At 35.1% G+C, this 16,843-nt stretch overlaps 1 protein-coding gene across 1 annotated transcript in view; it reads right to left on the bottom strand.

Annotated features, from left to right (window-relative positions):
- Window positions 1-16,843, bottom strand: part of Tecrl (trans-2,3-enoyl-CoA reductase like) — an 82,401-nt gene that overhangs the window by 29,861 nt on the left and 35,697 nt on the right. The window contains exon 3 of the mRNA XM_052199318.1: window positions 3,233-3,277. Within this exon, the coding sequence (XP_052055278.1) occupies window positions 3,233-3,277 (45 nt within the window). The remainder of the gene's footprint in view (window positions 1-3,232; window positions 3,278-16,843) is intronic.

Here is a 16,843-nt window from a genome sequence, read left to right as displayed (position 1 = left end):
TTCCTCCCCTACCTCTTCCTCTGTATCTTTCTCTCCCTGTATTTGTGTCTAGAGAGATGTATATATTTGTGCATTCTCTTGGAAAAGTGTGTGTGGAAGATAGAAGTTTTCCTCAGTATTATCCTTTCATTTTCCTTCTCTTTTTAAACACCTAGGATTCTCCTGATAATACCACCCTAAGCCAGTCCCCACTTGCCCCAAGTCTTCTTCTACTGTGAGTAGCAAGGATAAAAATTTGCATAACAAATACTCTTGTCTCTGAGTCATTTTCCCTTTAATCACTCATTCCACTCTCTAATTTAGGAATAAAGAGTTCTGTCCTTTGCCTTCCCAGAAAATGTCTTTATTTAAATGAAGAAAAGTATACAGAGACAGTGTGCAAGCCAAGACAATGGGCCAGCCACCTTTGTAGGTCATGCTCTTTCTATTTGAGAGTCCATGATTTCCTGCCCAAAGAAGCTCAAAACAAGCCAGTCTTCAGATTATTGCTCTAAACAATGGGCTAGATTCAGGAATACACCCTACATATAGGTATTTGGCATGGATTTTATATGTAGGGTGTTTTCCATATTGGTAGTTATGAAAATCAAAACACATATGTTGATGTTTGAGCTTTTCAATAGGGCATTTCAACAATTTTCATTACTAGAAATTCAAGTCTGTGGACTAGAACACTGGGAAGACGTAACATAGTAAAATAGACATGGATAAAAGAAACAGCATTCATTTATTTCTGTGTCATTTTAAGTATGACATTGCTTTCTGTTTTCTGACTCTCAAAGGATAAATGGACTCCTGATTGCTTGAGTCAACAGATTGTCTCAGGGAGAGAACTTGGTAGCTCAGAAGCTAGGTCTCCAGGTTCTTGACTTTCTCTTTTCTCCTTCGCATGGTCTGTTTGTTGTACTAAAGGAAAGTAGACTATTGGCTCTCAGTGGAGTGCTGGGATCCTGTGCATTCAAGATCAACCCTGCGCTATTGGACCCCAGCAGAAGGGATGATTCTAGCCCTGGTCAACAAACTACACCCAGTTCAAAGAGCCTCTGGGCAAATGAATATTTGTTAATTATCATACAGAAATTATACTGAGTTTTGTTTTCAACCATGTCTGTTGGGTGAGGAAATGAAAATTGTAATTTCATTAGGCAGATTTCTCAGTAAACAAATTCCATGGTCAAATGCATCTAAGGAGAAATTCTCAGTAGTCGTGGCACAAATTGCTCAGACACCTTTCCATTTTCTGCAGTAGTACTTGTAGCTATTATAGAATCATAAGTAAAATGTTGAATGGATAACATAATCTGATTTCACACTTTTAAAAATTGATAGCCTAATGGGACTTCATGATGACTCAGCCATTACGAAAACTTGGGACAGACCCAAGTACGTATCCAGCACTCATGCTGAGGAAAAACAGCTGTAATTTTTTTAATATTTTTATTTTCTATACTCTTTGTTTACATTCCAAATGATTTCCCCATTCCCGGATCCCCCCTCCCCATATGTCCCATAAACCTTCTTCTCTCCATCCATTCTCCAATCACTTCCCTCCTTTTTCTCTGTCTTTATATTCCCTTCCCATGCGAGATCAATCCTTTCCAGGATCAGGACCCTCTCCATACTTCTTCATGGGAGTCATTTGTTATGCAATTTCTGCCTTGGGTATTCAGGGCTTCTGAGCTAATTAATATGCACTTATCAGAGATTGCATTCCATGTGTATTCTTTTGTGATTGGGTTAGCTCACTTAGGATGATATTTTCCAGATCAAACCATTTGCCTAAAAATTTTGTGAATTCATTGTTTCTAACTGCTGAGTAGTATTCCATTGTGTAAATATACCACATTTTCTGTATCCATTCAGCTGTAATTTTAACTCAAGGACATCCTATTCACTCATTTGGCTCCCACACATTTCTGCAGAAACATAATACACAGACATACACACAAACACTTATACACACTCATGTACACACTCATGCGCGCACACACACACACATACACACAGGATAAAAATATTTACTGAATTTTTGTCTTTTGTTGTATTTTGGCTATTCATATAAATCATTGTACCATAAATAGTTTATGTAGAAAAGTCAACTCAAACCTAAGGTAAGAGAAACTTATTTTCACAATACACTGCTAACTTGAATTAAATAATTCACTATCTATCCCCCAAAAAGTAATTACTCAAATTTCTATCCAAACATATACTTAGAAGTTTAATTTTGTTCAACCTTCTTCCTGGCCACAAATGTCTCACCCACCAGAAGATTTGTGCTAGCAGATAAATCCTTTAGTCCATTGGAGTATGCCTTAAGTGGAAATTGTATTTGACAATGATGCTTGTGGCACTTTCACAGAGATATTTTTGTGTTGGGACTTTGTTCAAGTAATGAAATCATTTCATTTATTATAAGCCATACATGGTGGATGTCCATAGAAACAAGACAATGCTTTTGTTTCCTAGGTTCAGTTAGGAGGAATTTGGCTTGAAAAATCTGATGATGATTCATTTTATACTATAATTGCATGAACTATAAAAATGTAATTGATCCCTATCATTTTAGCATACATGTTTGAAAAAGTGTGTGTGTGTGTGTGTGTGTGTGTGTGTGTGTGTGTGTAAACTATCTTTCAAATTATTTTCTGAGAAATAGGAATTTGGCTTAGATTCTAGTGAAATTTTAGACTGATGAATATTATCAAAGGAAGAAAAAATCCAAAATATGTGAAGTTGGCAACTCCTTAATAAATGCTTCCTATAAAACACAACTAAAATTTTTAAAAATACATTCTACAAACCTTGCAAAAATCCAATTCAATTTACAGCTCTCCTATAAACACAATGTCTTAAGTGTTAGGCCCAGCTGGTGCAATATTAGTAGTTCTTAAGTAAGACTTAGTTTAATGCTTATATATTTATCGGTTGAAATTCTAGTTTTATTACTTCTATTAGAAGTAATAAAACTAGAAAATACTTCTATTAGAAGTAATAAATGCTGCATTTTTTCTAAATTTCATTAGTTTTTTTCTTTCCTTTATCACAGTACTCTATCTGTAAAATCAAAATGGATTTTCCAAAAAATTGTGTTGAATGATAAAAGGGACAAGCACTGGAGTGTTAGATTCAAATGAAATAGTTTTACACGCATTCAATAGGTAATAATTGAGAGTTATTGAGTTCTGAGGACAGATTCTAAATTAAATCAATTGGTTGAAATTGGTCTTACCGTATTCTAGTTGTAGGCCAATTCGAGAAGGGTTCCAATTTGGACCTATAGAGTGAAAAATAACATTTAATCATTAGTAAAAATCAAAGATTGTGCATTAAAATATAGATTGAAGACAGTATCCTTAAGGGAAAGTAAAGAAAGCACATACTCATTATAAAATAGACACAGTAGTTCCCATTGGAAGAGTGCTGACTAGCAGTGGTAGGTAGGTGGTGAAACTGACTTGGGAATGAAGAAATGCTCAGGTTCTGAGGATGTACCAATTCTTGTGGTCCCCCAAAGACAAACTAGATTGTTTAATTCTTCAATAATAATTTATTGAATAATTCTTCAATAATAATTTATTGAATAATTCTTCAATAATAATTTATTGAATAATTCTTCAATATTGAATTAATTCTTCAATAATAATTTATAGATATTTGTGTAAAATGGTGACATTTTATTTCACTGGTAATTTCTCTAACTTTGGCACCTGAAAATAATTCCTCTCTTTAGGAGTAAGTACTCTGTCAGAATAACACCTACAGTGTTAGACTCTCCATCAGAGTAATATCTATAGAAGTGAAGGGCTCCAGTATACTGATATAGATGATTGATTTGGAATATTGTGAATATATTAATAATTGTAGCAATATAAATATAAATTTCTTTTTCAAATACCTATACGAATAGATAGAATAATACTTTCTTTACAAAAAAATCCATAACATTTTAATGACATATTGTCATACTAAAAAATGATTCCCGAAACGAAAGATAATCTGTTTCTGCAAAAAATAAATTATATACAGTTCTATTAAATGTCTATTGACGTAAATGTTAAACAATTCTACCTAATATCTAATGACAGATTAAATATAAGTGTATTTTCAAAGAAATTCTTCCATTATTGATTCCCCCCAAATACATTTTAATTATTACTAACAATGAGAATAATTGGGACACAAAATTACAATACCATCCTCCTGGAGGCTCGCCCAGAATTAGAAGAGCAAGGCCAGCCAGAGCTACAAAACATCATACTGAGTTATTAAAGTAAATACATTTAAAAATCAAATGTTTTAATAATTAGAACAGAAATAAAAGAATGAGATATTCCTGAATTTACATCAAAAGGTAACTTGTGTATGAAGATTATCATCTGTAAAATACTAAGAAAAAGATTCTGATAAACTAATGGGTACTACGGCTTGATCATAAAATTTATGGATCTTGATTTATGAAGATCACACACAAATACTGTGACATCATTTTCGGATATGACCCAGATAAAGGCATCATTTTTTCATCCTATGTATTACTTAACATACTTACAACTTACATATTCATTTAAAGTTTTGATTTGTAAGCTACCACTATCTATTGAAAACTTTAAAGGGAGATCAGCTGCAGTGTGACCTTCAGACAAATAAAATATGATGTAACAAAATGTCACATAAGAGTCAACAGTTTAATTGAGCATGTGAGGTTAATTGATACTAAGGCAAGAACAAGCAATTTGATTAGCATTTCACTGACAGCAATTGAGCCCCTATGAAAGTTGTACATAAGTAATCAGGTTCTGTTTATTTTAATAATATTAATTGAAGACAACACTTTCTCAAACAAGTTATAATGCCATCTTAGATGAAAATGCCAAAGCAAAAATAACTATTGTTCTAAACATTTACATATATGTGTGTGTATGTATGTATATGTACATAAGTATATAGAAATGTATACAATTTTATGTATATGTATATGTATATACATAAACATGTAGAAATATGCACATACACATGCAAATACATAAATATATATGTATATATAATAACACATATATATATACACATACACAAATATATATAACCATATACATATATACACAAATTTTGTGTGTGTGTGTGTGTGTATGTATATATATATATATATATCTATATCTATATATATATATGTGTGTGTGTGGGGGAGTATATTAATTATAGCAGGAAATCAGTTTATAATTTCTTTTTCAACTTATATGAGCATGTGTGTTTGTGTGTTTCTATAAGGGATTTCAGCTATATAATAGTTCTTGTATTTAATATCTTGTATTTAATATCTTGTACATATTAAATAGCTTGTAGATCCAATGCTGATATTGGATCATGGTGTCACAGTTAAATTATTACTCTAATAGTCACCCCAAAGATAATGGCATTGTATCAGTTGCAAGAGTAAACTCGCTTTATAAAATAGCTATTGTATAAAGCAGACCACATTTTAAAAATCTTCCCTAACATTATTCAGCAACACTGTGAAAAACATGGAACCTTGCCACAAGATAAATACATTTCATTGCATTACTCATCACTGATGATTCACTAGGCAAGTAAAGATAAGGAGTGTCAATGTACTTATAACATTGTAACATCATTCTAAAAAGTCAATGTATATGGAAAATCAAACTGTATAGACAGACAAATAATAATAATATAAAGTACACATTTTATTTTGAAATTGTTTCAGAAATAAGATAGCCTAATACAGCATGTGTCCAATAAAACAGATTAATTCACCATTCACTACTAGGAAATGATCAAAGGCAGGAGAGCGTCAACAGTATTTAAATGCTGTTTCATTGCAAAAACTTGAGTAAAACAATGGGTCATCCCCGTAATGTGTCTTTTATGCTGTAAAAAAACTGTAAGCTTGGCGTTGGTGGCACACACCTTTAATCCCACCACTTGGGAGGCAGAGGCAGGCAGATTTCTGAGTTCAAAGCCAACCTGGTTTACAGAGGGAGTTCCAGGACAGTCAGGGCTACACAGAGAAACCCTGTCTCGAAAAAATAACAAAAAATATTATAATTAATAATATAATGTTAGAAGTAAATAGTACTGGATACTATTAAAATCAAAAGGAAATACTTTTACATACCTTTTCAATCTATGAGAAAACTTGACTTAATGTACTTAATGTACTTTCTAGATTGAATCAAAATAATTGGAAATATGATTGAAAACTCATTGTGAACTTGGCAGTTGCCAGGTGCATTTCCAATGATATCCTATTCAAGGTTCACTTTCTAAGACAACCAATTAAATTGAGAGCATAAAGCAAGTGTGTTAGCAGAGACTCAGCATTATAAATGGGAGAAAATTTGGTAAAAACATTTTATAATGGGCATATTGTGATCATATTAAATAAAAGTACATATGAGCTCCACACCTGCTTCTAGATTTCAGAATTTACAGAAAGATAAAAAAGAGACTATTCATAGAAAACATGAAACATGATAATTAGTGGTAGATTTATGACATTTTTCTGAAATGGAGTATGTATTCATCTGAAATAGTAATGTTTAGAAGTGAAAGCAATGCCGAAACCATCTTGCAAAATGTAAAATAAACTGAATAGTTATTTAAGAGAATAGCTAGTAGCTTAATTGGAGGAATGTGGTTTGTTCTTTTTTTTTATACATGGTAAGCATGTTTTTATACCGAAAATAGTAGCAATTAGATTTTTGTCATTGATGTGCATCACACATATGTTTGATTTAATGTGCAGTAACTTTGTAGATTAAATCAAAATAATTGGTAAACTGATTGAAATCTCATTGTGAACTTGACAGTTGGCAGGTACATTTCAGATGATGCCCTATTCAAAATAATCTTTCAAAGACAAACAAGTAAACTGGAAGCAAGGAGTGTGTTAGCAGAGCTTCAGCAGGCTGAAGGAAGAGGATTTACAAAATATAAGTGAAAATAGACATATTCTTCTCAAATTAAAGTGTATATACATATTATATATTATATAATAATATATATTATATATAAATTATATATAGTAAATTATATTATTGTATATAAAATTATATAAATAAATATATCTATGGAAATAAATACACATTTTAATAACTAAATATATTTACATAAATAAATATATTATAAAATTATATAAATAAATATATAAATGCTATAATAAATATTATATATAAACATATATATTTATTTATTTAGTCTTTGTTGTCAACTCTAGTAAACTATTAAGTTGGCCTGGCCTAGTTGCCTTGAAAGACATGTGTCATAGATTTCTCAAGTTATAATTTATGGTTCCTAAGGTACAATGTACCTTCCAGTTCCTGAGAGACAGGTGTATTCCTTGAGGCAGTGAAGTATTCAAGCTCCTTTGTGTTTCTCTGTGTGTTCCCTTGCTAATCAAGGTACCGTGAGAGCTTTACAGGACAATTAATCTTGGACATTAATCTTGTTTACCCTGTGTATCTGAAAACATTATGGTATACTGGCAACCACAACTGTTTCAATCCAGACAGATGTCATTATATTCTGTAACTAAACAACCCAATCAAAAATGGGGTGTAGAACTAACCTGAGAATTCACAAGAGAGGACTCTCTAATGGCTGAGAAACACCTAATGAAATGTTCTAAGTCTTTAGTGATAAGAGCAATATAAATCAAAAAGACCCTGAAATTCTACCTTACACCAATCAGAATGGCTAAGATGGAAACCTCAGATGACAACACATGTTGGTGAGGATGTGGAGAAAGAGGAACACTCCTCCATTGCTGGTGGGATTGAAAAATGGTACAACCACTCTGGAAATCAATCTGGAGGTTCCACAGCAAATTGGAAATAGATCTACCTAACGACTCAGCAGTACCACTCTTTAGAATATACTCAAAAGATTCCCCACCATGCCATAGGGGCATGTGTTCCACTATGTTCATAGCAGCCTTGTTTGTAATAGCGAGAAGCTGGAAATAACCCAGATGTCCCACAACAAAAGAATGGATACAGAAAATGTGGTTCATCTACACAGTGGGATACTACTCAGCTATTAAGAACAAGGACATCCTGAGTTCTGCAGGCAAATGGATGGAAGTAGAAAATATCATCCTGAGTGAGATAACTCAGACCCAAAAAGACATGCATTGCATGTAGTCACTAATAAGTGAATATTAGCCAAAAAAAGTGCCCAATATACAGCCCACAGAACTCAAAAAGGTCAACAAAATGATGGGCCCAAGTGAGGCTGCATCAGTCCCACTTGGAAGGGAGAAGAAAGCAACCACAAGAGAGGAGGGGGGTACCTGGGCAGGAAAGGGGATTGGGAGTGTACATGACCTGTTATTGTGTGGGGGAAAGGGACTCAGATCCCTGTGAGCCAGCACAAAGGATGGAAACATTCAACCTCTGGATGTAGGTTGGGGGGACCCTCTTTCTCAGGTACTGGAACACCAACCAGGCAGCATACAACTAGCTGATATGAAGCCCCCACCACATACACAGCAGAGGACTGCTGAGTCTTGGTTTAGTCAGAGAAGATGTACCTAACCCTCAAGAGACTGGAGGACACAAGGTAGTTTAGAGGTCTGTGGTGTGGGGACATTTTCTTGGAAACAGGGTGGGGACAGGAAGGAGGGATGGGGTGTGGTATGGGGGTGAACCTGGAGAGGAATGAAATCTGAAGCTTAAAATAAATAAATAAATAAATGATAATAAAGAAGAGAAAAAAAATTCTGATTACTCTCAAAAAAATTACCACAGCCTCAGTCTTGATGTGGTCCCTTCAACCAGCATGTCAAAAGCTGTTTTCAAGAATGTTTGAGAGAACATGCAATTATGGAGGAACTTACATTGTGAGTATTACTTAATTCGTATTACAATTGACATTGTAGGGAGGCACAGGAAGAGAAAATAGATCAAATTGGAGCACCGCCTTTAAGACTGGAGAACATATGTCTTTTCAGACTACATACAATAAAAAGAAATCTATCTGATACAAGGGGAATGTTTTATCACTTAGAGGAGTATACACTGAAGTAGAATGCTTAACATGAAAAATAAAGGAGTGGCAACAGTGGCCTTGCCTTTTGTACATCACTTCTGTGATGAAATGAGACCCAATGTGAGTATATTTGGTTAATTTAAGAAGAACAGCAAGCTGGTAGGTAAAATAATGGGCTCAAAGAGGGGGAGACGCTAATAATAAAGAAGGGAGTTAAAAGTGACAGGGCTGGTCAGAAGTTAAGCATGTTTGCTATTATTTCAAACACCCGAGTTCAGACCCCAACACCCAGGTCAAGTGGTTCATACATAACTTCAGCTTCAGCTTCAGGGAAACTAACAACCTAACAACCTCTTCCCTCCTCTGGCAGCACACTGTTCCACACACACATACACACACATAAACACACATAAACACACACACACACTCACATATGCATATCAAACACTTGTGCATGCATGTAAAAATAAAAAAGAATCGTGGAAGTGTCATTTCCAGTTTTCCAGGAAATGCCAGACTGATTTCCATAGTGGTTGCACCATCTTGCAATCCCACCATCAGTAGAGGAGTGTTCCTCTTTCTCCACATCTTCAACAACACCTGCTGTCTCCTGAGTTTTTAACCTTAGCCATTCTGACTGGTGTGAGGTGAAATCTCAGGGTTGTTTTGATTTGCATTTCCCTAATGGCTAATGATGTTGAGCATTTCTTAAGGTGCTTCTCGGCCATCCAAATTTCTTCAGGTGAAAATTCTTTGTTTAGATCTGTACCCCATTTTTAATAGGGTTATTTGATTCCCTGGGGTCTAACTTCTTTAGTTCTTTGTATATATTGGATATTAGCCCTCTGTCGGATGTAGGGTTGGTGAAGATCTTTTCCCAATTTGTTGGTTGCCGTTTTGTCATTTTGACAGTGTCCTTTGTCTTACAGAATCTTTGTGATTTTATGAGGTCCTATTTGTCAATTCTTGATCTTAGAGCGTAAGCTATTGGTGTTCTGTTCAGTAATTTCTGGAGGACCCTGCTATACCTCTCCTGGGCATATACCTGGCACGCAATAAGGACACATCTTCCACCCTGTTCATAGCAGCCTTATTTATAATAGCCAGAAGCTGAAAAGAACCCAGATGTCCCTAAATGGAGGAATGGATATAGAAAATGTGGTATATTTACACAATGGAATACTACTCAGCAATTACAATGAATTCCTGAAAGTTTTAGGCAATTGGTTGAAACTGGAAAATAACATCCTAGGTGAGGTAACCCAATCACAAAAGAATACGCATGGAATGCGTGGATATTAATTAGCCCAGAAGCTCTGAATACCCAAGGCACAATTAGCATATCAAATGATTCCCATGAAGAAGTAAGGAGAGGGCCCTGATCCTGGAAAGGATTAATCCAGCATTGTAGGAGAGTACCAGGACAGAGAAAAAGGAGGGAGGTGATTGGAGAATGGGTAGAGAGAAGAGGGCTTATGGAACATATGGGGAGGCATATGGGGAGGGGGGGAACAAGAAAGGGGAAAGCATTTGGAATGTAAACAAAGAATTTAGAAAATAAAAATAATAAAAAAAGAAAGTGATGGATGAGTAGTGAAGAAAAGGTTTCGGTTATGGAAACCTAGGAAGCTGAGGCCAACAACCAGAGCCTTGGGTTTCTTTGCATTTGGGTGAAAAGGATCAGAGCTGGCACGCTAGGGAGAGCTGTGCTTGTAGCACATATTTTTTCTTTTTTATTAGATATTGTATTTGTTTACATTTCAAATGCTATCCCCTTTCCCAGTCCTCCTGCCAAAATAAAAAATAAAAAACTCTCCCATCACATCCTGCCTCCTCCTACTTCTATGAGGGTCCTACTCTACCCACCCACCCACTCCTGCCTCCCTGCCCTTGGATTCCACTACACTGAAGCATGGAGCCTTCACAGGACAAAAGCTCTCTTCTCCCACTGTTGCCCAACAAAGCAGTCTTCTGCTACATATGTGGCTGGAGCCATGGGCTCCTCCATGTTTACTCCTTGGTTGGTGGTTAGAGCTTTGTAGATTTGGTTGGTTGCTATTTTTGTTCTTCCTATGGGGTTGCAAACCCCTTCAGCTCCTTCAATTCTCTTTTCTAATTCTTCCATTGGGAACTCCATGATCAGATCAGTGGTTGGCTTTGAGCACCTGCCTCTGTTTATGTCAAGCACTGGCAGAGCCTCTCAGAATCCAGCTACCTCAGGCTCCTGTCAGCACTTCTTGGCATCAACAATAGTGTCTGTGTTTGGTGACTGTATATGGCATGGATTCCCAGGTGGCACAGTCTCTGGATGGCCTTTCCTTCAGTCTCTGCTCTGCACTTTTTCTCCTTATTTGCTCCCGTGAGTATTTTGTCCCCTTCTAAGAAGCACCTACACTTTGATCTTCCTTCTTCTTGAGCTTCATTTGGTCTGTGAATTGTATCTTGGGTATGAGCTTTTGGGCTAATAACCACTTATCAGTGAGTATATACCATGAATGTTCTTTTGTGATTGGGTTACCTCACTCAGGATGATATTTTCTAGTTCCATCCATTTGCCTAAGAATTTCATGAATTCATTGTTTTAAGTACAACTCTGTTGTGTAAATACATTTTCTGTATACATTTTTCTGTTGAAGGACATCTGGGTTCTTTCCAGCTTTTGGCTATTATAAATAAAAAATAGTGGAGCATATGTCCTTGTTATATATGGACATATATAACAAACATTGTTGTTATATAATACAATACTTGGAACATTTTTAGGGTATATGCCTAGGAGTGGTATACCTGGCTCTCTGTAATACAATGTTCAATATTCTAAGGAACAGCCAGAGTGATTTCCAGAGTGGTTGTATCAGCTTGCAATCCCACCAACAATGGAGGACTGTTCCTTTTCCCCTACATACTTGCCTGCATCAACTATCAACCTAAGGCCTAGCAGAAAGAGTGGAAACATATCCTCAGGAGAGAGCAGGTTGGGGGGACCCTCCACAATGCGCTGGAGACCTGGGAGGTGACAGACTCTCAGGACTCAAAGGGAGGAACATTAAATGAAATGCCTGACAATAGGGAAAGGGAAATTATAGAGCCCAACTCCAGCAGGAAGATAGGGCATCAAATGAGGGGAGAGGGTGGCCATCCCACAGTCATAACTCTGACCAATAACTGTTCCTGTCTGAAAGAACTGCAAGGATGGGAATGGTGAAGAGTCTGAGGAAAAGTGGGTCCAGCCACAGGCCCATAGTGGGATTCAGCTCTAGGGGAGGTCCTAAGGCCTGACACTATTACTGAGGCTATGGAAAACTCACAAAAAGGGACCTATCATAACTGTACTTGAAGACATAACAAGCAGCTGAAAGAGTCAGATGTAGATATTTGCACCCAACCAATAGACAGAAGTTGCTGACCCCTGTGGTTGAATTAGGGAAAGTCTGAAAGAAGCTGAGAAGGAAGGTGATCCTGTAGGAGGACCAGCAGTCTCAATTAACCTGGACCCTGGAGATCTCTCAGACACTGGATCACCAACCAGGCAGCATACACCAGGAGATAAGAGGCCTCCAATACATATACAACAGAGGACTGCTGGGTCTGGGTTCAGTTAGAGAAGATGCACCTAACCCTCAAGAGACTGGACAGCCCAGGGAGTTTTAAGGTCTGGTTTGGTGGGGGGTGGGGGTGGCAACATCTTTGTGGATACAGGGGTGTGGGGAGTAGTTATGGGATATGGAGCAACAGAGGGTTCAGTGGGAGGGGGAATCAATTCTAGAATGTAAGAGAAAGAAAGAAAGAAAGAAAGAAAGAAAGAAAGAAAGAAAGAAAGAAAGAAAGAAAGAAAGAAAGAAAGAAAGAAAGAAAGAAAGAAAGAAAGAAAGAAAGGAAGGAAGAAGGAAGGAAGGAAGGAAGGAAGGAAGGAAGGAAGGAAGGAAGGAAGGAAGGAAGGAAGGAAGAAAGAAAAAAAGACTAAAGAGAAAAAATCAAACCAGTTTTTATAAGAAAAGAAAAAGCACAATGAAAGTGATCTATGTTCTCAAATTTCAGATGTTTTGATTGAATATAAAAACATAAACATTAGGAAAAAGTTGGTTTCATCCACACGGTAAGATATAATCAAATATGTATGGAATTCCATGACTGTAGGGACTACAAAACAAGACACTATTTTCACTCCATTCCCCAATTAGTTTTAGTTGATACTTTATCTATATTTTGATTCTAAATTGTTTACTTTCTCCACTTTAAAACTTTTAAAGTGTTGCTTCTATATAGAGTCTATATATAATGCATATAAATAACATATAATATTATTTATTATAAATATATATTATAAATAATATATCATTATTATTTTATAATATATATAACATTTATAACATATATAAAATATAAACCTATATTTGTATATGTTTATCTATAAACATATATAAAGAATAGTATATAATTATGTAATTATATATGTATAATATATGTTACCTATATATTTTTAATTAATCATATATTATACATATTTAATTAGTATAGTGAATACTAATAAAGTGTTTCTTTAATGACTGTTGGCATGTTTTGCAAGGTTTCAAAATCTTTGAACTAGTTTTCAACATAGCTCTGTGCTTTTTCTACCTTTTGGTTCTCCTCTTTCAGCAATCACATTTTCACATTGCATCACATACATAACAAAGTTTTATCTGTTCATATTTTTCTGGTTGCTTTTGTCTGTAGAGACTTCCAATTTATAGGTCACTACTTTATAAGTCCTTAATGGCTTTTAGAACATCTTTGAGTTTAAAAAATAATTTCTTCCTGTTGACAAATGATCTAAGACATCATAGAAAAAAATACATCCATAAGGAGATGTTGAGCAAATAAAGCCCCATATGTAATAATACCAAAAAATTATAGAATAGTTGTTAAATTGATTATGGAAGATAATATTAATAGTAGTTTTTATCTTTGCGAAGAACAAATAGGGTTTAAAAATAATGATACAAACTCTGTGAAATATTCTCATTTTAACTAATAATTCCATGACTTGTGAAGAACCTTTAAATATTCATTAATCTTATACTTTAAAAATGAAGCTGTTTTATCTGAAAGCAGCATACTTTCACCAAACGATCATTTTATTTTAACAAATATTTCCCCAATGACAGCCACTGTTTACTGTTTCTGGTATTTATAGCAGCACACAGCTTGGCTTTCCAGTAGCCAAAAGCCCCATTGCAATGTGAAGGTTTTATTTTCACAAAATAAACTCGCTACACAGAGATAACAAAGCAATAAAGAATGGCGGACATCTTTTGTATAATGCAATATGCAGTTATTATAGTATTTTACAAGTCAGCACAAAAAGGGCATAATTTCTGGTGCCTTTTCATCAAAACTAACATAACATATAACCTGAAAGGCTTCCTTGATGTGCTACAACTCTGGCTTATGTTTTAGTTTGCTAAAATAATTAATTGCTTCATTCATTTGGAGTGATTCACACATTACACACTTTCAGTATAACTAGACACAGATGTTTGAATGGCAAACCATTTTCTTGCAGTCTTATAAATATTACAGATATAATGAAGTAATCAAGCTAAACTTGATCACGATTCCAGGCAGACACTTAGGGTTTTAGGAGAGAAGCGATACAGTGTTTACGAAGCTGTAAGAAAGAAAGAAGAGTTTGCTTTCTCCTCCCCAACAACTGAAACTACTTCATGCAAATCAGCAACAATAAAACAATAATATTTTTGCTCACCAAAACTAAAAGAAATGTAATGGCTAAAATGTAATGTTGTTATTACAGTAGTTGGGTAAGAGAAACTAGATAGCATAGTAGCAGATAATCAATATTACAGAGTGAGGTTTTTGCAGGAAGATAGAAACATGGTTTAAGTAATAAATAAAATTTTTGAGCTGAATAAACAAACAAACACTTTGAATTATGAAATATGAGGATGACCTAAAAAAATTCCAAGGATTTCTAGAAATTGCCTACCTATTCATTCTAAAATAAATCTTTCATCTAAATTTTTGTACTTAATTAAATTTTACCTGAAATAAGATTTTTTGTATACAAACTTTTCTTTCTCAGTTCCCCTTCATATTTTGATAATTAATAAACAACCCATATTTTTCTACTGGTCCTCTAAGTTCCAAGATTACAATATAATGTCTAATTTTTATATCAACATGACAAAAATGGTGTCTTTCTTCAAGAGAGAACTTCACCTGAGAGAATGGCCCTGCCAGACTGGCCTGTAGGCAGCATGAGATGCATTTTCTGCAGAGTTGATTCATATGGGAGACTTTAGCTCACCTTGCCTGATGCCATCCTGGGTAGCTGTCAGACATTATAACAAAGCAGAATGGCTAAGCCATGGGGACAATCCAGCAAGCAACATTTCTCCATGGCCTCTAAATCAATCCCTGGCTTCAGGTTTCTCACTTGCGTTTTTGCTGTAATTTGCTTAAAGAGAAGACTCAGATGTAAGCTTGAAAACAACCAACCAACCACACTTTCTGACCAAGTTGTTTTTGGCAATGGTGTTTTTTATTGTTGGTGGTGTTTCTTTTTGTTGTTGTTTGTTTGTTTCCAGAAATAGAAACCCCAAGGTAGACTATGACACAAAACTAGCTATCTAGACCAAGTTGGGTTCAAACACACAGATCCTTCAGCCTCTGCCCTCCAAAAACTGCAGTTAAAGGTATTTGGTGCCAAGTTCAGTGTTAACTTTGAATATATGATTCTGAGGAGAAAACTATAGCTTCTGAATGCAGTTCTACACCCTCACCTTGTTTTTATCTCCCCATCTTAGTACCTTATGTACATATGGGGACACTTAATGTCTACTTCTCTTTGCCACTGTAATAGATCTAACTTCCATGAAAACAAGTTTTAGTTTTCACTTGATCATAGTTGTATGTGCATGGTTAGAAATACGCACACACATACACAATTCTACGAAGTTTCAAGACATCAAATGTTTAAGAACAAAGATATTTTATTTTAGATGTTACTGGAAATATATCTCCTTGTCACAAACAACTCAGTAATTATGCTTCAAGTTATGACAAATACACTTTGCTTACAAATTTTATTTGATGGTTGTTGCCATAAATGGTTGGTGAGAGGTGAGAGACTCTTAAGGATGCATCGAAGAAGAGGGGAGTGAGCAAGTTGCTAAGATTTAAGAGAAGATTTTATACTCCCATTGTAATTGATTTGAAGATTTATTTTTTTAATTTATGGATGAAAAGTTCAAAGAAAATATGTGTTTATTTCTTGATACTCATTTCAGAGAGGAAACAACACAGTTCTGCAAACTTAGTGCTATAAAAAAGAATTTGTGCTCAGAGTGAAGAAATGCTGTCCAGGCCACCTACGTGATTTGCTCAGATGGAAGCCATGATGACCAGCTCTTGCTGTTGAATTGGAAAGAAATACTCAAACTAGTGTTAAAAAATTCACACATAGAGAAAACTATTATAGTCAACGAAACTATGCATAGACCCATAAATCTATGAATAATTTATGTCAGAGACTTAATTTTTCTGTTTCTTTTGTTTCTATGTGTATCACTATAACTTTTTAGGTGGTGGTTTGTTCCGATTTTGAAATAAGAATGTGAAATCTGAAATAATTGTTTAATGTGATAAACTGTGAACACATAAAATACTTCAGTGTGTATAACATCTTGTATCTACAAGAGACCTAAGCAAACAAACAAACACAAAACAGTCATGGTGAGACATGTTTGCAATCTTATCACTTAGGGGGTAAGGTAAGGCAGAATTAGGAAAATTAGGAATTCAAAATCATCCTGAACTACATAGATAATTGAAA

The sequence above is a fragment of the Apodemus sylvaticus genome, chromosome 11 (assembly GCF_947179515.1).
Source record: "Apodemus sylvaticus chromosome 11, mApoSyl1.1, whole genome shotgun sequence".
Lineage (NCBI taxonomy): Eukaryota > Metazoa > Chordata > Mammalia > Rodentia > Muridae > Apodemus > Apodemus sylvaticus.
The sequence above is the reverse complement of the archived record's forward strand: the minus strand, read 5'-3'. Positions and strand labels throughout refer to the sequence as shown.